Source organism: Pteropus alecto, unplaced genomic scaffold, assembly GCF_000325575.1.
Source record: "Pteropus alecto unplaced genomic scaffold, ASM32557v1 scaffold94, whole genome shotgun sequence".
NCBI classification, from domain to species: domain Eukaryota; kingdom Metazoa; phylum Chordata; class Mammalia; order Chiroptera; family Pteropodidae; genus Pteropus; species Pteropus alecto.
The window spans coordinates 9475656-9498833 of record NW_006437736.1 but is presented as its reverse complement, the minus strand read 5'-3'; the positions used below and the strand labels follow the sequence as shown (position 1 = coordinate 9498833).

The following is a 23178-nucleotide window of genomic DNA, read 5'->3' as shown; positions in this document are numbered from 1 at the left end:
ATTCTGTTGTAAAATATACAATTTGTGAAATGCAACCCATATTTTTTTACCTTTATGAACTGGCTTATATTCAGTGCAAAACCAGATGGATGAACAAACTAATTAATTAAGTTGCTAGTCTAAAAAGTATATAGAGAAAGACTTAAAGACAAATTTTTATCTTTCTTAATTTTTCTCATCTCTTATCCCTAAATTTGGCTTTTAGCCAGAGCATTTATGCAGAATATAAGAGATACTGAAGTCTAGGGGAATGTTTTATCTGATAAGTGGAAGGGGGACCTCACTTTAGGCTTTCTTCAAAGGGGTTGTGGAGTGCCGAATCTGCTTAGGTGGGGTGGGCCTTAGTGAACGAGGGAGCAAGAAAGTTGGCTTGGGAGTTTTCCTGGAGTTTGAAGAGGGCTCTGGAGCATCCAGACTAAATTAAGACCTTGGAAAAATCTACTTCTTGATTGATTGGACTCCCTACAACCAACCAGTTAACTCACTCTGTACCTTCTACTCTGAGACAGACCTGGAGTTGGCCACTCTGAGCAGTTCCAGAGTCAAAGCTTGTGTAGTAAAAGGAAATAATACCAAGTTCCTGTTCTAAGAATTCAGAATGTAAAGCAAGAGGCAGAAATTAAAAGAACTTCAAAATAAAAGAAACTCTCTGGACCTCTGGGAAATGCTTTGATAAGATAAAAAGAAAATGCTGTGGGAGGGACATTAGTACCTCTGAGAAGTCCAGAGCCCAGTGAAAATTCATTAGGTAATTCATTTCTCTTGTTTATTGTTAGATGGAATAGACTGCTTAGCTGTCTTACAGAGTAATTAGAATGTTGATTACTTTTTATTGTGAACTCAATACTGCACAAGGCTTTATACGACACAGTTTCTTAGATACATTACCAATTTCACACTACAACTTGCAAAGTAAGTATTTTTAGGATGAGGAAACAGGTTCAGAGAAGTCATTTGCTCAAGCTCGTATTAATCACTAACAGCCTGTGTTGAAAGCTAGGTTCCCTCAGAATCTGGAGACTTTATTTTTTCACTGAGCCATGTGTCTTTACTCGTTCATTGGTACCTTGAAGTCAGCAGAACACTTATATCATGTATCTCATTTGGTACCATGCATATGTAGGACAGGGATAAGTATCCTCATTTTACAGAGGAGAGAATGAGATTTAGATAAATTAAGGACTTGACCAGGGACATACAAATTATAAATGCTAGAGCCAGGTCTTAGACTTCATCCTTCCCATCTGAAGTCCATTATTCCATCATCTTTATAGCACTTCTCTATCTGTTTTCACTCATATGAACATGTGAAATCTTGCCCTAGAAGAATGTAATGTTTTCTTGAGATTCTAATTACACTATAGAGAGACGCACGTATTGACTTGCATGTAATTTTTTTAAAAAGCATCCTGGCAAAATACATATTTTAGGGAAGAAGGAGGCATTCGTCATGTCCGACTAGGAAAATCTGGCAGATAGGATGGATAGCATCCTCAGAGCAGCTCACATTTGTTTTGCTTTATTTGAAAATAAATGGTAGTTGTAAATTTTATTTTTTCTATTGTGCTTAGATTTGGGATTCTATGACTGGGAAACTAGTACATACCTATGATGAGCACTCAGAGCAAGTCAATTGCTGCCAATTCACCAACAACAGTCATCACCTTCTCTTAGCCACTGGGTCAAGTGACTGCTTCCTCAAAGTAAGTGTGGATAATGAAAATTATGTAGATAAAGTTGTAGACACATCAGAACATCTCTTTTGATTTTCTCATACATTATATTAATTAAGGCTCTTTTGGTTCCAGTGATAGAAACTTTCATAGTAGCTCAAGAACAACAACAAAAAAGATATTATTGACTTATGTAACTGAAAAGACTGGAGAGCTTGGCTTCAAGCATAGCTGATTCCAGATGCTTAAATATGTTTTCAAGTTCTCACTCCCTCTCCATTTCTAGACTCTGTTTCCCTATTTGTTGGTTCAGGCATGTTCTCTCTTTGTGACCATCCTCAGCTCCAGGCTTACATGGGTCTTACAACTCAAAATTACAGATGAAGAGACTTGCTTTTCCCCGGCTCTCTAGATTTAATTTTAGAGAAAACTCTGGTAGACCTGGTTTGGGTTATATGCTCATTGCTAAATAACCCATAGTGGCCGGTAGGATGGAATCCTTGGATTGACCAAGGATCACAAGTTTAGTCATGTAGAAATGGGACAAATGAGGTGAGGTCAGCTTTACTTGAATTGTAAGTAGGGCTTGATTCAAAAGAGAGGTTCCATTATCACAAGGAGGAGGGGAAAAGTGTTGATAGGAAAAAAATTAACGAATACATACAATCCAATAATGGATATTCATTTCACATGTTTAATTATGTTTTATAATTGTAAATTATAAAATATTTTCTTTTTCCCCTTAAGTGGTATGCTAAGGATAGCTAGATTGAATTTTCTGGCACCCAGAAATATCTGCTAACTTATTTTGGATTCTTTTTTGGTTTGGTTTCTGCCCTTTCTTTCTAAATGTCACACCATTTTTGCAGTGGGACATCATATGTTTGTGCATTTTTGGGCAGAGCGGATAAAACATTTCAGTTTGGAAAACCTCAAAGACTCTGTGTTTTGACATTTAAATAACCCGTTATTAAAAAATTTAAGAAAACATGAAAACGTTTGTTGAAATTGCCCCCCCTCCCCTTTTCAGGAAGCTGAATGTTTTCCTTTTTTTTTCTCCAAAAGAAAACTTACATAGAAGTTCAGTGTGTAAAAAAGATAAAGCCCATTTTTCTTGAAGTGGGAGTATGGGCCTGCATTTCTACTCTCTCTTATTCCCGCTCTTATTCCCCTGTCCCCCATAATGCCTTTCAAGCATATTTCTGGAATCCCTAGGGTCCTGCAGAGCAGGACAATTTGAAAACACCAGATAGGATTAAAATAACAGAATAATACAGTAACATAAAATTATCTCACCATTATAACTCACTTTTACCCAGTAAAGCTTACCCTGTTGAATAAACCCAACTTTAAAAATAAGACTTGTACTATTTCAGAAAAACTTTGCCCTATTTGGGTGAACACACCTCTAAAGAAGTAAGACTTTTGTAGTTATATATGATTAACTTTGACGTTTCTTTTAACATCTTGCTGGGTGAGAAGTTTATATTTCTTCCCTCCTTTTAAATATATACAAAAATCACTAAGATGTGAGAAGGGGTTACTGGTTAGTCAACAATTTTAATTAAGGACAAATTTTACTATAAGTCCTGTCATACCATGTCTGCATTACCATGAGGGCTATTAGAATTAATTCTTGTGATTCTTGAACTGAGAGAAGCCAATGAAAATGTGTAAATCTAAAGCTGCTCCCATGTAACTTGCCATATATGAAGAATTTGGTTTACCTAGGACTGGGAGCCAAGGATAGAGGGACATGAAGAACAGGACTTACTTTGCTTACTAATCTTTTCCAAAGGATTTTTACCAGAGTTAATTATGGGGATAAATGATTTCTTCTTCTGTATTTAGTTGAGTTAGCATAAATCACCAGGGATGACTATTGCCCCTTTTATTTACATTTTTGAATGCTTTTCAAACATACTCAAAAGGCGAAAGAATAATAATGAACCTTCTGTGCTACCCAACGTCTAGCTCCAACAATTTTCAGTATTTTGCCAATCTTATTTTCTTTCCACCATCCCCCATTTTTTTGGTCTAGAGCATTTTATAGTAAGTCCTAGATATCATGTCATTTAACCCAAAATACATCATATAAATTCAGCATACATCTTTGAGGTCTTAAACATAAGTACTCTGCCATCATCACACCTAACACAATAAACAATAATTTTGTAATATACCTGTCCATTAGTCTCATTAGTCTCAAAATATATCTTTCTACCAATGGGTTTACTGGACTCAGAATCTAAACTTTAGGTGGCATTTGGTTGTTATGTCTCTTAAGTCTCTTTTAGTCTATAAGAGTTCCCCTTCCCCTGTGCCTCTATTTTTAAGCCATTGATTTGTTAGAGAAATTGAGTCATTTGTCTTGTCGAATGTCCCACATTCTGGATTTAGTTGATTGATTCCTGATAACTTGCTCTTCTAACCCATTATATTTCCTGTCAAATATATTTATACCTATCATTGCTATCTTTGTATTTTTTGTCATTTTTTAGAGCATTAATAAATTTTTAGCTTAGCAGACTCAAGCTTTGCGTTGGGAAATCTTAGAAATAACTATTTTTTGAGTCACCTAAAAGAATTTGAGAGTGATTTGTTTTACATATTACTTATTATAGAGCTGAGTAAAATAATAATGATTCCACACTACTCTGTTTAAATAAGCAGTAATTGTTTAGTTAGTAATTTGGTGCTCAGACCAAACGTCTAGGCGGGCCTTTGAGTCCCTTAGCAGATTCAGGTGCTGCTCTGCAGGCTGCCCCGTTACTCATTAATCACAAGTTCACATTTGTGTTTGACACCTTTGTATTACTGTGAATTGAACATCTGCCTGTAACTGCAAAGGCTTATACGCGAGGGAAGGAAGAATATTACATGATTTCTAACTTTTTCCCCATTCAGTACTAGTTTTTAAATTATCGTTGAAATCTTTCTCAAATAGCTCTGGGATTTGAATCAAACAGAATGTCGAAATACCATGTTTGGCCACACCAATTCAGTCAATCACTGCAGATTTTCACCGGATGATAAGCTTTTGGCTAGTTGTTCAGCTGATGGAACATTAAAGGTATGCTTTTGTTCATCATTAAAATGAGTTGTAATTTTATTATGGGCTTAGAATTGGGTTATGGAATTAGGTTTCTTATTTTCACATTTCTACAGAAAGAACTTCTTCAACTTCCAGGAACGTATTTAATATAACTGTAGTTGCTTATCAAAACGATCGTTTATTAATGGTTTACTAACAATGCTTTGAAGGTCATATAATTTGAATTCTTAATTTTTAAGAGTATGTTATATATTTTATGGCTTCATAAACTTTTTTTGAGATCTGTGGGATCAAATTTGTAAAGGTCCTGCTTTTTTTTTTTAAATCATTTCTTGATCCTGCCTTTTATTTTATTACTTTCCTGCCTTTTATGTTATTATTTCTTATTTTTGAGAAATCTTACAGAGGAGAAAACAGAGCTAGGGAAAAAAGCTTATTTCAGCCTTCTGAAATTTATAGTTCTAAAAAACTAAATTCTTCATCCTTAAGTCTATACCTTCCTTTTCAAATAAGATCCTAATCCCACATTTTTCCTGTCTCTGCCATCATTCTAGTCTCCTGTTTATTGGTTCTCTTTTCTTCCTTTGGTCTTAAGTCCAATCCATCTTTGACTTCCTTATCTTTGGTCTACTTTTCCCCTTCCCATTCCGTATTGTTTCTTGTGGTTCGTGCTGTCATCCCCTCATGTCTGATAGTAGCTTTCTAAGATGCAGTCTTCGTTTCTCTTTATCCCAGTGCAGAGCTGCTAGAATAACTTTCTACCTTTATTTTCTTCTTGCCACTTTTAGCTGGGACACAAAAGTACCATATTATAAATTGTGATAAACCCAGGTTCATCAGATGAACCTGTCAGGCTCTTCACCTTCCATGATTCCGCTGCCTCTGTTCCTATCCAATTTGTTTCTTCTTGCTCTAATACATTGTTACTCTGGGCAAGTAATTTTGGGGTTTATTTCAGCTACTATTCCTATACATGGTTCATTAGTCTTGGGATTTTTTGGCCCCCGCTTCACTTGTTTATAGTTTTTAATGACCTTTAGAACTTTATGCAAAGCCTTCTTCAGAAAAATGTTCTCTTATAATATTCATCCATCTCGTTCTGAGTACACATATACATGTCTTTATACCTGTATTTATGTAGAAAGAAACTGCTTGGTCTCTCTATTTTCACTTTTAACTGTTTTGTACGGTTCAGTCATTTTCATTCATCTTCTATTTCTTTGGTAAGATTGGAAGTAGGTTTATGACCTGCAGAGACCTTGTCATCTTCTTTTTGTATCTCTTTGAAGTTCATAGAACACAATGGTGTTCAAGATAAGCACTCAGTAAATTTTCTTGACATATACTTTTTCCAAGGAAACACTTAAACCCTCCTGGGCATGATTTTGTTTGTTAGAGTCTCTAGAGGAGGAGATTTGTTAATGCTACTAGTGACTCCTAAGTTATAGCAAGGTAAAGTCTCTTGATGCCAATCCTGTGGTTGCATCTTTGGTTTCTCTTTGCTGCTGACTGAGGAGAATTCATTTTTGTATAAACTACTTTAGGGCATTTAGGAATCCTTTCTGGGTAGCATTCTACTTTATAGAATTTCCTAGCTGTTGGTAGATGTTGGGAGCATTCTTAGGATGGTCTGAAGTACCAAAATCAGGTAAGCGGATTTTGGCCTCTATGACATGTTATCTACAAGTATTAAATATCCGTTCCTTCCTTTAGGATGATTCATGTCAGAGGAGGTTTTTCAAAATACCTTTTGATGAGCTAAGGCATCCCTCTTCTGAGAGATTCTTTCAGTCCTGCGAGCCTAATATTTCTTGGTTTTACTAAGTGAATGACTTCAAAAGAAGGCATTTTATATGTTAAGTCAGGTTCTTCTGTCACCTTATCTCCATGGCTAATTCCAAATCCTGGGAAGATTCTATTATCTTTAGTATTACTCCATTAATATTAGGTTGCTTAGTCTTTAACAAAGTTGTGAAACCAGGTCATTTATCTATTCTACAAATTTAAGTCGTGCAACTCATCTGAGCCTTCTTTGCTGCTGAATTATAGTCTGTTCATACAAAATTGATTTTTCTGTATTCACCATAGGGCCTATTCCAAGCTTTTTCTGCTGTTCTTAACGCCCCAACCCTGTCACTGCATCTCTTTCCATTCCTGTCACTGCATCTCTTTCCATTCCATGGAGGTAGCCTTACCTTATACCTATTCAGAGGGTTGACACCACCCACCAAGGGCTCCCCACCAGGAGCCCCCTCAAAAATTGCCGTAAATAAATCTCTTCTTCTCTCCTTCTATTCCTCATCTCAGTGCCCAGAAAGTCCTCTGCTATGCCTGCTGTCCTTTTTTTGTCCTTCTCCTGACACCTTGCTTCAGTTGTTATTTCCTTTATGTTGCATCTTTAGCTTTTGTTTTTTACATTTATCCCTACAGCCGACAGATGTTCTTGGCCCTTCCTAAGCATCATAAAACCAGAATGAAAACCCTTTGATTCTTGTTCGATTGTGTTATCCTCTGAAACAATCATTCTGTTTTTCTCTTTTCCTTTGTGACTAGACTTCTTAAGTCACCTACGCTCGCCTCCATTTCCTGACTACTTATTCGCTGCTTAAGGCTTTTTGAGTCTGGTCCCGTCTTCCCTGTATTCCCTTGAAGAGTAAAATCCAGTTCTATTTTTATTCTTTATTCTTTTTGTCATAAAGTCTAATGTTCTTTGGATTACTGTGAAATCTGATATTGGTATTTACTCAAACATATTTTTTCGTTGTGTAAATTGATCAGTTGTTCAATTCCCCATTGATTACCTATATTTCCTTTTTGAAACTCTTATTTGATATCACTGTTTTCTTCTTTTTCCTCTGACCTCTCTAACCCTTTCTTTAACTTCTTTTTCTGCCCATTAAGATATGCCTGTTCCTGAAGCATCTAACCTCCGTCACCTTTTTTCCTTCCCAGATCGTACATTCTCATGGCTTTAACTCTCATCTCTCGTGTAAATGACTTTCAGATGTGTTATCTCCAGCCCTCATTTCTTCTACGTGCTGTGTCCTGCATCCCTAACTGCCTGCTTATTGTCACTTAAATAAAACTCTGTGCCTCAAACTTATTGTGCTCTAAACTGAAGTACTTATTTTTTCTTCCCAAACCTGACCCACTTTTTGTGGCTTTTATATGTTTCATGATTTTGATTAGATCAGTGTTCAGGATTTATGTCATCATGACTGATCACAGTTGAGCCATGTAGTATATGATGAATTTTTGTCCTTTTTCATACAACTTTTTGTTTTCTTTGGTATTAAATGTGTTGTACATTTAACATTGTGGTTTTGTTTTTTTATTTCTTATTTTTTTTAATGTGCTTATCACTAGTTCATCTTCAAACTATTTCTTGTCCAAATTACGTCTCATATAAGTCACACGTCAGGTATTTGATACATTTTTTTTTTTCTTAGAAATAACTTTCTTGGAGGGTTCTGTCTTGCTCCATTCTGATTGGTGATACTGTTCCCAGTGTCCAGCTACCCTTCTGGGATCTCCTTTTACTGTCATCCTGGGCATTCCTTGTTTTTCTCTTGAGTTTAAACCCTTTTTTTCCTGTATTACTTGTCTTCTTTCTTGGTTTATTCTCTCAGCCTGGTAGAGAATTCCTCTATCTTCCCAAGAAAGAATCTATTGCAGGTAATTGTATAAGTCCTTGACTCTCTACAAGTGTCTTCCTGCTAGCTTCAAACTTAATTGATATTTTTGACTGCATACATATTCTAGGTTGGAAATATTTTTTTCCTTAGAATTTTGGAAAAATACTGCTCCTTTGTCTTCTGGCTTCTAAAGTTCCCCTTGAGGTGTTTGAAGCCATTCTGATTCATATGTGATCTATTTTCCTGTCTTGAAACTTTTAATATCTTTTATTTATCTCTAGTCATTTTTCTTGTTTTAAATGTTATGATAATGTGCCTTGGTGTGGGTTTGTTATCATTTATTGTACTTGGCACTTGGTGGTTTCTTTCAAGATGGAAACTCATATCCTTCAATTTTGGAGGTTTCCTTGAAGTTATTTGATTTATTCTTCTCTGTTTTCTCTTTCTGGAATGTCTTTTTGTTTCAGATGATTTTTTATTTTTTTCTCTCTCTACTGTCCATATGTCCAATTTTCTAGAAGACTTCTTTAGCTTTATTTCTAATCCTTCTATTGAATTTTTAATGTCTGCTATCATATTTTTCAGTACCCATTTGTATGATGAGTTCCCTTTTTAATATTATCCTATTCTTGTTTCATGGACGCAATATCTTTTATCTTTTTGTGGGTATTAATAATGTTTTTTTTTTGAAGTTTTTGTATTTCTGTTTAGTTACTGTTTTTTTTTCTGTTAGTTTCGGTTTCTGTCTACATTTTAGAGACACGTATTAGTTGCCTAATCCTCAGATATCTGCTTATTTTTACAAGTGCAGCACCAAAAAGCTGATAGGAAATTGTGAATTTTATTGGCTGTCATTTTTGATGGTGAACTCTTGATGTTAAAGTTGTTAGATCTTTTGTGAAGTTCTGATGGAGTATTCAGGGAAAACTTTCAGTCTCCTACCTGTATGACATAAGTCTGGCTATCAAGTTCTGCGAAGATGTCTAGGTGGTGCTCTCAACGTTTGAAATATCCTAATTTCCCTGTTTTCAGAGTGGTGACCCTGCTCTCAGCTGTATTGGGTGTAGAATAACCCTCTTTTCAGCCAGAGTAGGGGCACAGCAACCTGGATTGCATAGTCGGAGAGGGTATTTCAAGGAACTTTCAATGATTCCTTGTGATTTAGCTTCACCTTTACCCGCAGGTACCAGGTGCAATGCTTCCTAAGCATTTCAGGAGTTCTGCGGTGTGACTTGGGCTGCTTCCTGGCTTTCCCCACTATAGGCTCAGGATTCAGTTTTTAGGATGCTTCTTATCACTTGTCTTTCTGCTTTCTAGCCTTTACAGTTTTGTTGCTGTTATCTCTTCCTTCGCTCTTCTCACCTTGTGAATTATGCCTAGAGAGAAAAATTCTCTTTACTATTGTCTTAGTGAGTTTGGGAAGGGTGCGGAGATGAATGTGTGTGTTCTATCCGCATCTTTAACCTGAACTTTATTTCTTTCGGTAATGCTGTTGTCTCTACTCACCTGTGCTTGAAACATGGTAATAACCTGTTTATTCACTCCAAATGTATTTATTGATTACTTATTGAAAACTTACTATGTGTCAGATGTTATACTAGGCATTTGGGTTTTAAATGCCAATAAAAAAAACAAAACAAAACAATAATTCTTGGCCTGACGTTGTTCAGAATCCAGTTGGGAAAAAAGGTAGGCGAATAGACAAACCATAAAAATGGTAAAAGTATGTAAAAGGTGCTCTGAGAACAGGTGAGGGCTCTGTTGGGGAAGTGTTCAGGCACCTGATGCTACACCCAGACTGTCCTTGTCCTTTCCTCTTATTTCCTTTGCTTTCCCATTTTGTACTTTAGCTTTTGCTGACCCTTTAGGCCCTAGAGTGTTCCTCCCGTTTTTCTGGTGTTGAAATTCTGTTCATCTTAAGGCGGTATAAAGCAGGCTGATCTTTAGGGAGGAGAGCAAGGTGGCCACCTCTGCAAAGTATTCCCTCATGCCCACAGCTTGGGTATAGCATTCCCACTGTGCTGTATCTTTACCTCTCAAATGATACATCTGACACATCTTGTGTTAGAGTCGTTTATGTGCTTGTCTTAACGTCCTTTACTGGCCTGCAAACTCCTCGAGAGTAGTATCTATATCTGATTTATTTCCATTCCCACTGTGCTGTATCTTTACCTCTCAAATGACACATCTGACACATCTTGTGTTAGAGTCATTTATGTCCTTGTCTTACGTCCTTTACTGGCCTGCAAACTCCTTGAGAGTAGTATCTATATCTGATTTATTTATATAATCTCAGAGCGACTAGCAGAGTGGTTAGTAAATGTGTTCAAGATGATAAACCTTTGCTATGTCCCTTCAAATGAAATTAAGACTTCTCCACTCCAAACTCAAAAGAAAAAAAAAAAATTAAGTTTTCGGGGACAGGATTTTGATTTCATGTGTGAGTATCAAAATGTGATTGTAGAGCACATAGCACTAGCAGCAGGGGACAGACATTACTGCACTCTTGGTGAGAACTGCCATGCTGTGGCAGCTTTCCCAGTGCTATTAAGCCAGTATTGTTGGCTGGTTTGCACTGATATAGTGACATGTAGTAAGCAGAGGTCCTGCAAAATGATGTTGGATAACAGCATTTCAAGGTCAAAGACTTCTAAAGCTTTTACTTTCTGAGAGGATGAAGAACTGTAAAATTATTTCCTGTCCCAAATGACTCTGCAATCTTTTAAGCATTTTGTTAGGGTATCATGTCGATAAGCATGTGTTTTTCAGGCCCTGATGATAAACTGTTTCAAAATGTGAGTTTTATTTAAAAATTGCCATTTAAACTACGTAAGGGCCAGGGTGCACATGGGTCACTAAATACAGTGCAGTGAATCGCTCAAAATTGATTGCTGGTATTTACTTGGTGCCTCGATATGTGAAATTTCATCACTCCTTGGACAGGATCTAAAGTCAGGTCCACATGCAGAAGGTGCGGTTTAGACAGATGTAATAAAATTGGGTTGTGTTAGTTTTTTTTTTTTCTTTCTTAAATCCAGGTAGTGGTTGCTTTGTTGTTCATATTCAGAGGGAAACAGTGTGATTTCTTACATATTCTGGCTGATCTGACTGAAGCTTCTGGCATTTTTGTTTAGTTTTTTTTTTTTTTTTTTTGCTTCATTGGTATCAAGAAAAGCTAATTATCTTAGTACCTGATGTCTCTTTTGCTTCTTCCAATTTATCCACAGTTACTGCAAGGGGAAAGGTTTTGGTTTTGGCTGTATTTCTTAGTGTATATAATACTTTTCTAAACTTAAGAGAGATTTAAAAATGTGCCTGGCCAGAAAAATCGAGTTTTACCTTGAGCTGTGCTTCAGAAGTGGAGTTAAAACCTGAGATGCAGCTTTATTTTTCGTTCCTTGTCCTTGGCCAACCCTTGGTCTGGACATGGCAGCTATTATCACTCTGTGAAGATAGGAGTAAAGATGGATCTTCTTGAAGGCCTTGGTCTTTTGTGCTGCTCATGTGGCTCTGCTAAGCGAGTAGTTTTAGTCATTTGTATCCCATTCCTCAGGATCCCGTTGTTTTAGAGCCCAGTCTGGCCCCACCAAACACATAAAGTCTCTTGCTTCCTTTCAGCCTATTCTTTGTCTTCTGTTTTCAGGGACTTCCTTATGTCTCTGGATGTTCTGCTAGGTTGTAACTTGTCCTGGACTGGGTCCTGCGTCGTGTCAGTGCTGTGCACGTAGTAGATGTGAAGTGCACTTCATGCCTGGCACAGCAGAGGGCAGCAGTGGCAAGTTGTGAGTCTTCATCTCACCCTTCTTCCACGCTCATCCTTACTGTCGACACCTAATCTTTAGCCTCCACATCATGCAAGGCTCCTCTAACGTTTTATTTAGTTTCGCATTCTGCATTTCAGGCAGTGCTTCTAATTTTTTTCTTTTTAGGAATGTGCTGAAACTGGAGTACTTAGTTTAAAAGAATGATAAAAAGTCATGCATGAATAAAAATCCATTAGGTAAAGTGAATAATTTGTGGGGTATTTAATCCTGGTGAAATTCTAGAGGTGTGATTTAAGTTTAAAATGAACTTAATTTTTTTTTTTTTTTTTTTGGTAATTCGAAGTTCTGGGATGTGAAATCAGCAAATGAGAGGAAAAGCATTAATGTGAAGCAGTTCTTCCTAAGTTCAGAGGAGCCTCAAGAGGAAATGGAAGTGATGGTGAAATGTTGTTCATGGTCTTCTGATGGTTCTAGGATAATGGTGGCAGCAAAAAATAAAATCTTTGTAAGTATTAGTATTTTAAAAAGCCAAATTTAACGAAAATTAAAACTTCCGTTGATTTTTCGCATTTTACATTTGTTCATTGATATAAAGTAGAGCTATAAGATTGGGGGCAGTCTCCCTAACCTCTCATAGTTCTTAGAACTATGCTCAAGGGAATGTCCATAGGCCTTTTGAGAAGAGGGCTCCTTAGTCCTACTGGTTTGGGGAATGTTATACATTGATTGCTCCCCGCTTAGAGGTCCTCAGTGTGTACTAACACAGTCAAGGCCTCAGGAAGTCCTATGTACAGAAGCAATTAGTATTGTTTAATCCAGTGTTTCTCAGATTCATTAAGAACATGGTATAGTTTCTGTATCACTTTTTTTTTGTTGTTTTACAATTCTGAATACTTTGATTTAGGTGATTTTCAAAATGCTTTCTTACTCCTAAAATTTTATGATTTGGTGACTCGGATAGAGAGAAATACTCATCGATGACTGAGGATGATTATGAGATTTCGCTGAAGTAAATAAAGAAGATATGCCAGAAAAGTAAATAACAAGGAAATGCCTTCCTCCTTTTTCAAATCTAATAATAACTTACAATGTGGTATTCAGAGTGCCCTCATGTATAATTTTTGATATAAATATCCAAGGGACATAGCAGATTTCAATAGCCCTATGATAATAATGAGGCAGCTGAGCTTCAGAGCAGCCAAATAATTTGCTGAAAGTTACATCGTGATTCAGAGAGCCATGTTTTCTGATTTATGGCTCAGTGACATTCCATTCTATTAGTAATTTTAAGAGACTTGAATAACAGCATTACAATTTTATTTTTAGCTTTGTTGAGGTATAATTGACAAAATTATGATATTTAACATGTGTAACATGATGATCTGATATATGTATGCATTATGAAAGGATTCCTTTCTATCGAGTTAATTAACATATCTATTACCTCATATATTTACCTTTTTTTGGTGAAAATATTTAAGGTCTACTCTTAGCAAATTTCAATTATACAATACAGTGTTCTTAACTATAGTCGCCTTGTTATACATTAGATTTTCAGATTGTATTCATCTTATAAAGAAAAGTGTGTATACTTTTACCAACCTCTTTGTGTTCCTCCCAACCCAAATATTACATTTTACTATTTTTAAATATTTATTTATTTACTTTTAAAATTTATTTTTAATTTTTATTATGGTAACATTGGTTAAAGAAATCCAGTAACTTTCAAGTGTACGATTCAACAGTGATGCATATATATATTGCATTATGTATTTATCACCCATAGTTAGATTTCTTTCTGTCACCACATACCAAATATTACATTTTACTTTATTTTATTTTAGGTGAGGCAACCCTTGGTTGACCTTACAGATTCAAGGACCTTGTCAGTTTACAATCCCTTATTTTTTATTTTTTACACCTACAGCACCTGGTCTTCCTAGGTGGTCTCCCATCCAAGTACTAACCAGGCCTGACCCTGCTTAGCTTCCGAGATCAGACTGGATCTGGCTTGTTCAGGGTGGTATGGCTGTAGACCCAAATATTACATTTTAAAGAACACAGTTGAAATATACCATATAGTTATATAAAAATTCACTGAGGGGTGTTTATGTTATTGTTATTGATCTAGTAGCTGTAACCCTTGGATCTCGGTTGCTTATAGGTTTATACTCCCTTAGCAGGAAACTAAAGAAACATATCTCGTTTTTGTCTTAAGTTTGTGAAAGACTGTAAGAACATAAAAGGAACCACTGCATTTACAAGATTCAAAGATTAGAAAATTTTTTGTTGTAACATATATATGTAAAATTTGCCATTTTAACTATTTTTAAATAAACAGTTCAGTGCCATTAATTTCATTCACAATGTACAACTATCACCACTATTTCCAAAACTTTTTCATCACCCCAGACAGAAACTCTGTAACCAGGAAGTAAAATTCCCCATTCCCTTATCTCCTGAACTCCTGGTAACCTCTGATCTATGAATTTGCCTGTTCTAGATATTTCATGTAAGTGGAATCATAAAATATTGGATCTTTTATGTCTGGCTCATTTCACTTAACCATGCTATTGTTCATATTGTACCGTGTATCAGAACTTTATTCTTTTTCATGGCTACATAATATTTCATCTGTTGAGGGACACTTGGGGTGTTTTCACCTTTTGGCTATTGCAAGTAATGCTACAAGGGACATTGGTTTTCAAGTGTCTATTTGAGCCCTTTTACTTCTTTTGTGTATACACGTAGGAGTTGAATTGCTGGGTCATATAGAAATTCTATATTTAGCTTTTTGAGGAACCACCAAATTTTTTCATAGCATCTGCACCATTTTATATTCTCACTAGCAGTGTACAAGAGTTCTAATTCCTCCACATCCTTGTCAACAATTGTTATTTTTCAATATTTTATTATAACCATTCTATTAAGTAAAGTGGCATCTCATTGTGGTTTGATTTGCATTTCCTTAATGAATTCGAGCATTTTAAAAGATGTTCTAGTGAGAAAGGAAAATAATATTATATTGCATGAAATGCCTCTTATTTTAAAAATCTGGACCAGTTCCTTATTTTACCTGCTAAAATACAGCTACTGATGATCACCCTTAACTACATGTAGATCCCAGTTTCTTACTCTTTGGTCTCTCCATTGCCTCTTATTTTCAACTCTTTTGTGTTGTTAGCTCACTCCTATTAAGTCTTTTTGCTGTCCAATAATTGGGGCAGCTGCCTATTCCATATTTGCCAAGTTTCTTCTATCACCATCAGCCGCTAATTCTTGAGAATGACCTGTCCTAGGAAGCACTTTAAGCGTGATTTCTTGTCCTTTGTTGTTGGACCCTGATGCTGTGCTGCTTACCATCTGCGTGCTCGCAGATCTCTGCATTCACAGAACATGTTCATGGCTCCCGCAGGACGCTTTTTTTTCCTTCCTTAAGACTGCCTTGGTCATAAATTGCCGTACCATATATTGGCGTAAAGGTTGTTATCATTTGGCAAAAACTTTTGGAAGAGTTTATTCAGCATTTAAAAATCTTTCAAAAATTGAAGAAGATTGAATTACTCAAAAATAGCTCCTTTTTTTTTGGTTCAAAAATGAGAAAACGATTGATCATAATGGAGTAATTTGGTAGTTCTGAAGAGAACTAGAAATGATTGCGCTAATTTCATTTTAGCAAGCCTCCGCTCTATGTTATTTTGATCATCTTCATTTGTGAGTATCCATTTTCTCTTTTGAGTAAACAAGCATTAGGGAGAACTGCTCTGTATGTTAATTTGGCTAGTCTATTCATTCACAAAGGTTTTATTTCTTCTAGGCCAGCCTGAGAGATCATCTGTGATAAATTTTCTTATATAAGAATCATGTTTCAAGATGAGTAGTATTTTTAAAGTATATGTGTATGGATTTGTATCTTATTTATGACTGTCATTTGTGCCAATTATTAGTAATTATAGTATTTTTTCAGGATTTATACTTTATATTTGAAATAGGATATTCTTTTAGAAATAAATTTATATTTAGTTTGGGTATAGCTTATTTAAAAAACATTTTTACTTTCATAGCTATCTCTCTCTTTTATGTTAACAGCTTTTTGACATTCATACCAGTGGTCTCTTGGCAGAAATCCATACAGGCCATCACAGCACCATCCAGTACTGTGACTTCTCCCCCCAAAATCATTTGGCAGTGGTGGCTTTGTCCCAGTATTGTGTGGAGGTGAGTAGTTGACTTTACTCTGTGAAGTTTGGGTGTCCAGAGGTACAAGGATGACAAAGGGTGGGCTGCTTAAACCATTAACTGCTGAGGATGTTTGCTTGAGAAATTATAGAATATTTTCTTTATAGCGTAATGACCTATAGCTTTAGGATATTAAATGATATAGCCAGCTTTATTACATTAGCAGTGATTAAAGACTCGATTTGACAGTATGACAAATCATACTGGGGATGACAGTACCATTCACCAAGTATTTGTTGAATGGCTAGCTCGTGCCAAGTTCTGGGGAGACAGTGGAATGACCACTGGTTTCCTAAGCAGAAACATGGCATCTCTTAAACAATATTGACATAGACTCTTCTGTCAAAGAAATGATGAGAGATGAGTCCAGTTCAGATTTTGTAGATCATCGAGAAGTTAAGATGGTAGTTAAATTTAGAACCTGAGATGTTCATTGCTAAGCACTAATGAATAAAATGGATCCTATAAATTACTTGTATATATTTATAATTTTGCACTTATCTGGTAGATTTTATATTTAGAATCTGTACCTAACAGTCCCTAGGAGAATCCTACTCAGTGAATTCTATATTAAAATTTTCAAAAAGCAATGAATTTCCTGATTTTTTTTCTCCAAAGGTGGATGAGTTTTTTCAAGCTTTGTTAATACTCATTCCTTGAGTGGGTCTCACCACCAAGTAATTTAAAGCCCCTTGTAATTATAGCCCAAGAAGATGGGGATGGACTATCATCTGGAAAATAGGGAAATTCACTTGGTTCACAGGCTCTCTTCAAAGGAAGCTTGCTTATTTTGGCAATTTTTAGTGAGTTTGCCAACTTTGCCCCTTTCTATGAAGGTGCTGGAGGAGAGTTGTTGAGCTATATTCATCCCTTCAGCATGGAGATACAGGTGAAATGAAAGTGAGTGGATGAGTTCTGTAAGCTTTTAATTCTAAGTACAGCAGTGCAGCTAACACTGAAGAACTTCCACGCCGAGAATCCTTCCATTGGAAGTAGAGGCAGTGAGTGCGAATGAGCTCCAGTCCTGTGTGAAACCATGGGAAGAATTAGGGTGCTGTGGGCCTTAGATTGACAGATTCAGATCTGCTAGGAGATCTTGCACCTTACCTGTAGATCCTCAAGATAGATATGGTTGGCAATTTCCCCATCCTGGGTTTTGTCAGGATTTTTAGGCGGTGTGGAGGAACAACCCCTCTTTCTGCCTTTCCTGTTACTTCCAAAATCTTTGCCGTATTCTTAGAAAGCTCCAGGAAACATTGTCTTCCCTCTCGAAATATAAGAACTTAGTTGGTTTTGGAGGCTCAGAGTGACAAAGAAATGATGGAAAGAACCAGAAGGGAAGAGAGGGAAGGATTTCAAGGGAGATTTATCAGTGTGGAACCACTTTCATCTCTGTACTTTAGCTCTTTATGTCCCAGCTTGGACTCTAGAGATAAAGCAGTGAAGACTTCATGTAATTAATTTGTGACCATAAAACTTACTGATTGAAGACCACTGAGCATGTGATGAAGTACTTGTTTTGCCACTGCTAGTTCTGAAATCATAAGGTAGTTCTGTAATTCGAGTGTAATGAGAGGAACTCGGGCACATATGGTACTTCATTAGACTAGAATATATCTGAGTAATTTACAGCAGAACTCAGGACAAAATACAGCCAGGCTGGTGGCAGACACTGACAATTTGTAATAAGCATGAATAGCAGGAGAAATGTGTACGTGTACAATTAGTACACTCATTTAGTGTAGGGTTTTGCCATCCGTTGAACTGAGGATTAGATGACAGTGAAAAATAGTCTGAATATGGAATCTTCTTACATTTGTCTATTTTTAGATTGATTTTTTAAAAAATACGTACAACGTTTGCATGCTTCCAAATCAAAGCTTTATAGTAAGTTATATTCAGAGGAGTCTTGCTTTTGTCACTGTCCTTTCCCCTCTGCTCTTTCCCACCCCTCTCCATAGGTAACCATTTTGTTTTTTGTCTAACAGTCCAGTGTTTCTTTTTGCATATATAAGCAGATACTTATATGTATTATTTTTCTCCACATCTGTATCCAACTATATATATTTACATATTTGTTTCTCATCTTTTATATAATATAGTGTGTGTGCACATATGCACACACGTATATTTACACACACACACACATATATAGTATAATATATATATGTGTATGTATATATATACTCTGCTGAAATATATATACTCTTGCTTTTTTTCTGTAAACGATATATCCCAGAGACTAGTCACTATCAGGGTGTTTTCTCATTACTTTTTATGGCCTCGTAATATTCCATTATGTGATAAATGTAGTTTATTAAGTTAGTCCTACTGGTAGTCATTTGGGTTCTTTCCAGTTGTTTTGCTATCAAAAATAAGGATACAGTGAATAATCTGCACAAGCCATTTTGCATATATTTAAAACTTTCGTCATCTCCTGTATGCTGTGTTTGTTCTGTAGTTGTGGAACATGGACTCATGTTTAAAAGTTGCTGATTGCCGAGGACATTTAAGTTGGGTTCATTGTGCGATGTTTTCTCCTGATGGAACATCATTTTTGACATCTTCTGATGACCAGACAATCAGGGTGAGAGATATTGAGATTTTCATTTTAAACATTTATTAATCGTAAGTCAAACCCCCTACAAACTAAGAAATTGATGGGTATTATTGCGGAAAGTAAAACAGGAAACTACAAGATTCATCTTTATCTTTGAAAAGTGATGTTACATGGACTATACCAGTCTCATTCATTCAGTACACGTTCACTGAGTATTACTGTGGGCCAGGTGCTAGAGAAGTCCAATGAATAAACTGTATTTTGATTATTTTAAATATATTACATTTGATTCCTCAGAATAATTTTTAACTCTTTCCTCTACCTTGAATTCCCACATCTAGCTACTTGCCCATTCTAGTGGCTTCTACCTTTCCATTTTTCTATTCTTTATTTCTGCTTTTCCATTTCAGGTTTAGGTACTCATTACCTGTTGCCTTTCTCATATTAGTTTCTGCCTCCAGTCTTTTCTTTCTTGGATTTTTATATGTTACTTCCAAGATATTTTCCTCGTGTACATACAGTCATGTCATTTTTGCTCAAAATCAGAAAGTGTCTCCCTTGCCTACCAGATAAATAATGTACTCCTAAGTCTACCATCAAACATCTCCACAGTATGGCCTCGTTCTGCTGCAGTCTGTTTTCTAGTTTATTTATACAGATAACCTGCACTAGACTGCTCACATTTTCCTAAACACCCTGTAGTTCCCTGCCTCTGTATTTTGCTTATGTGGTTTCTTATGTTTGGAATACCCTGCTTCCTCGTATCTCTCCTTGTTGATAATAATCCTGCCAGCTCCCTAAACCTTCAGTGAAGCCTTTCCCAGTATTCCATTTGGAGAAATGTCTCTCCTTTAATGCCATATAACTCTATGTCATTTTCTTATGTTACTTATCAAATTCTGTCTGGATTTAAGTATAGATTTGATTTACTCCTCACCTCCAATGCTCTAGTGCTTCTCCAACTTGTTTACACATTTTAGATTACAAACTCATTGAGGCCAGGGACCTTGGTTTGTCCCTGTAGCATCTAATAATAGTGTTTTGTATGAATTGTAGCTAAAATTTACTTAATATTTACTGTATGCCTGACATTGTGCAAAGTGCTGTACATGTATTAGAATTTGCTAATTCTCACAACAGTTCTTTTTGTAGCTGAGGAGACAGACACAGAAAGGTTAAGTCAGTGTTACTTGATGTGCCAGTCTCAGTGAGCTTGATCCAGAATGTAAATCAATGCACTGCAACTTTCATCAAGAATGTCCTGCTAAGAAAAACCAACTTTATCACTAAGTATACTGTTAGCGTGTATAGTGATACAATTGATTTACATTCTGGTATCGGCTCCTTGTCTTGGTATCAGACTGTTTGAGAACTAGCAGGAGGTCCTTTATTTTGAGTGGCACTGAGTTAAGTAATCTTACAATGTTACAACATTAGGTAGGACTAAAATTCATACTAAGGGATTTTGGCTCTAGCATTCATTACTTTTAGTACTAACTGCTTCTTACTATAGCATGTAATAAATAAATATTTATTGTTGAATTATCTAATAATTGAAAAATTTTTGGCATCATAGGCATTTCAAATGTGAAGCATGGTTTGTTTCTTGCTTTAAGACTAGGATTTGTCTTTATAATATTTCAGAGGATACAGTAATCTTATTTTAGTCTTTTAATCTCTTAATCAGCTCTGGGAGACAAAGAAAGTATGTGAGAACTCTGCTATAGTATTAAAGCAAGAAATAGATGTTGCGTTTCAAGAAAATGAAGTGATGGTTCTTGCAGTTGACAATATAAGACGTCTTCAAGTAAGTACTTTTAGAAAACAATTGGAAAAATTGTTTTGAATGAACTCACCAATTCAGTTTTTGTTTGTTTTTGGACTTGAGATCAGGCATAATTGTAGAGTATCTAACAGACGCTCAGTAGGTATTAGTTGAATAAACATATGGGTCTTGAGCTGAGGCTCAGATATGTTAGTGTTTAGAAGTGTTTAGAAGTAAAAAGGTGATACCTTGCCTTACCTCATTCCTCTTCTGTTAGTATCTGTGAGCACATTCCTTGATTTGCATGGAGTCTAGGATATCATGAGGACAAACTTGAACTTGTCCACAGTAGTGATTTAGACATGTCTGCTGGAGTGTGCAAGGGGGATGGGCAAACCAATGGAAGCTTTATTGCAGGGAAGAGATAACAGAGTCTTTGAAAGAACAAAAATCACCTTAAGTGAGGAGTCTAACCATTGGAACTGAATTGGAAGGAGCTGGGCTTTATGTACTGAAAAACGCCTGTTCATTCATTCATTTACTCACACATTTGTTCAAGAAATATTTCTTGAATGCTTCTTGTGTTCCCTGAGAAAGAAAGGGTTATGAGGTAAAACTGAAAGAGCTGTATTGTTTAGGGATCCAAACAGTTGTACTTTAGACTGCTCTCTTCCCTGCCCCTCATCAAAGAGTGGAACACTTAAAAGGATGGTATTTCTTGCCTGGCTGAAGAAGAACGGAGCCTCTGAGGTCCACTGACTGAGAATTGATAGTTGGAGTTTTGAGCGGTGTTATCAGAGAGCAGAAGCTTTAAGGATCATTGGGGCTCAAGAGCAGGTCAGGGCCATTGCGTTAACTGGCCTGAATAAGGTGTTGTCTGTATGGAAGTCCAGTGCAGTTGATGTCGCGTTAATAGAGAAGCCCTGGAGGAGAAGGTAGCATTCTAGGTACTGGCAGCAGGAAGGAGCAAACACCTCTTGGAAGGTCAAACTCAAGATACCGCTTTCATGTTTGGCCAGGCCAAGCAGGACAGCTGAGTAGGGGACCATTCTAGGAGGTGTCAGCATGTGGAGCTGAGTGACAGTGACTCCTGGCTGAGGGAAGTGGCAAGAGCAGCAGCCAGAGACGAAGGGCAGGGATCAGCATGGCTTTTATGTAAGTTACTGAGACATCCCCCCTTGCCCTGAGGATTCCTTGAGAGAAGTAGGATTAGGAAGGACAGAAACTCTGTGATAGGTGACCCTGTGAACTATTTTCTCAGAGTTTGTTATTCATTAGCTTTTCAAGAGCACAAATACAACTTGAGTTAACCCTTTTTTCTAGATAGATTTGTAGAAGTGCCTTATTAACTTCTAGGGAAAGGTTATAGCAATGATAACATGACCTTATGTCATCCCCCTCCACCCTGGGATACCCTCCCCTTCCTCATCCACCTATCTTTTTTTAAAAAAAATTAATTTTTTTATGGACATTGGTTAATGAAATCCAATAAGTTTCAACTGTACACTTTAACAGTAAGGCATATATATATTTACACTGTGTGTTCACCTCCCATAGTCAAATTTCTTTCTGTCACCACATATGGACCCCTTTTACTCCATCTACCTCCCCCTTTCCCCCACTTCCAACCCTCTGTTAACTACTAGTCTATTGTCCATATCCATAAGTCTCTGTTTGTTTGTCCTGTTCATTTGTTGCTTTTAGGTTTATATCCCACATATAAGTGATATCATGTGATTTTCAACTTTTTCTGTCTGGCTTATTTTGCTTAGCATGATTATCTTGAGGTCTATCCATGTTGTCGCAAATGGCAGCTATGTACCACAGCTTCTTTAACCAATCATCTATCGTAGGGCACTTCGGTTGCTTCCGTGTCCTGCCCAGAGTGAATAATGCTGCAATGAACATCGGTGTGCAAATATCTTTTCGGATATGGGTTTTCAAGTCTTTGGGGTAAATACCCAATAGAGGGATTGCTGGATCATATGGTAGATCAATTTTTAGTTTTTTGAGGAACCTCCATACTGTTCCATAGTGGCAGTCCCACCAGCAGGGTATGAGGGTTCCTTTTTCTCCGCATCCTCTCCAACATTCGTTATTACTTGTCCTGTTGATGATAGCTATTCTAACAGGTGTGAGATGGTATCGCATTGTGGTTTTGATCTGCGTTTCCCTAATAGCTATTGACGTTGAGCATCTTTTCATATATTTGTTTACCATTTGTATGTCCTCTAAAGGGAAGTGTCTGCTCAGGTCCTCTGCCCATTTTTTGACTGGATCATTTGATTTTTGTCGTTATTGAGTTGTATGAGTTCGTTGTATATTTTAGATATTAGGCCCTTATCAAAGGCATTGCTTGCAAATATATTTTCCCATTTGGATGGTTGTCTCTTTACCTCGTTGACAGTTTCTTTTGCTGAGCAGAAGCTTTTAGGTTTGATGTAGTCCCATTCATTTATTTTAGCTTTTCCTTCCCTTCTTTTTGAG

The 23178-nt window shown here is 36.5% G+C and overlaps 1 protein-coding gene and 1 pseudogene across 1 annotated transcript in view; one reads left to right on the top strand and one right to left on the bottom strand.

The window, feature by feature from the left end:
- Positions 1 to 23178, top strand: part of APAF1 (apoptotic peptidase activating factor 1) — a 69873-nt gene that overhangs the window by 23694 nt on the left and 23001 nt on the right. Inside the window, exons 15-20 of the mRNA XM_006914569.3 lie at positions 1572 to 1703; positions 4621 to 4746; positions 12471 to 12632; positions 16217 to 16345; positions 18828 to 18953; positions 20614 to 20733. Coding sequence (XP_006914631.2) covers positions 1572 to 1703; positions 4621 to 4746; positions 12471 to 12632; positions 16217 to 16345; positions 18828 to 18953; positions 20614 to 20733 — 795 coding nt within the window. The remainder of the gene's footprint in view (positions 1 to 1571; positions 1704 to 4620; positions 4747 to 12470; positions 12633 to 16216; positions 16346 to 18827; positions 18954 to 20613; positions 20734 to 23178) is intronic.
- Positions 14046 to 14164, bottom strand: LOC112481982 (annotated as a pseudogene).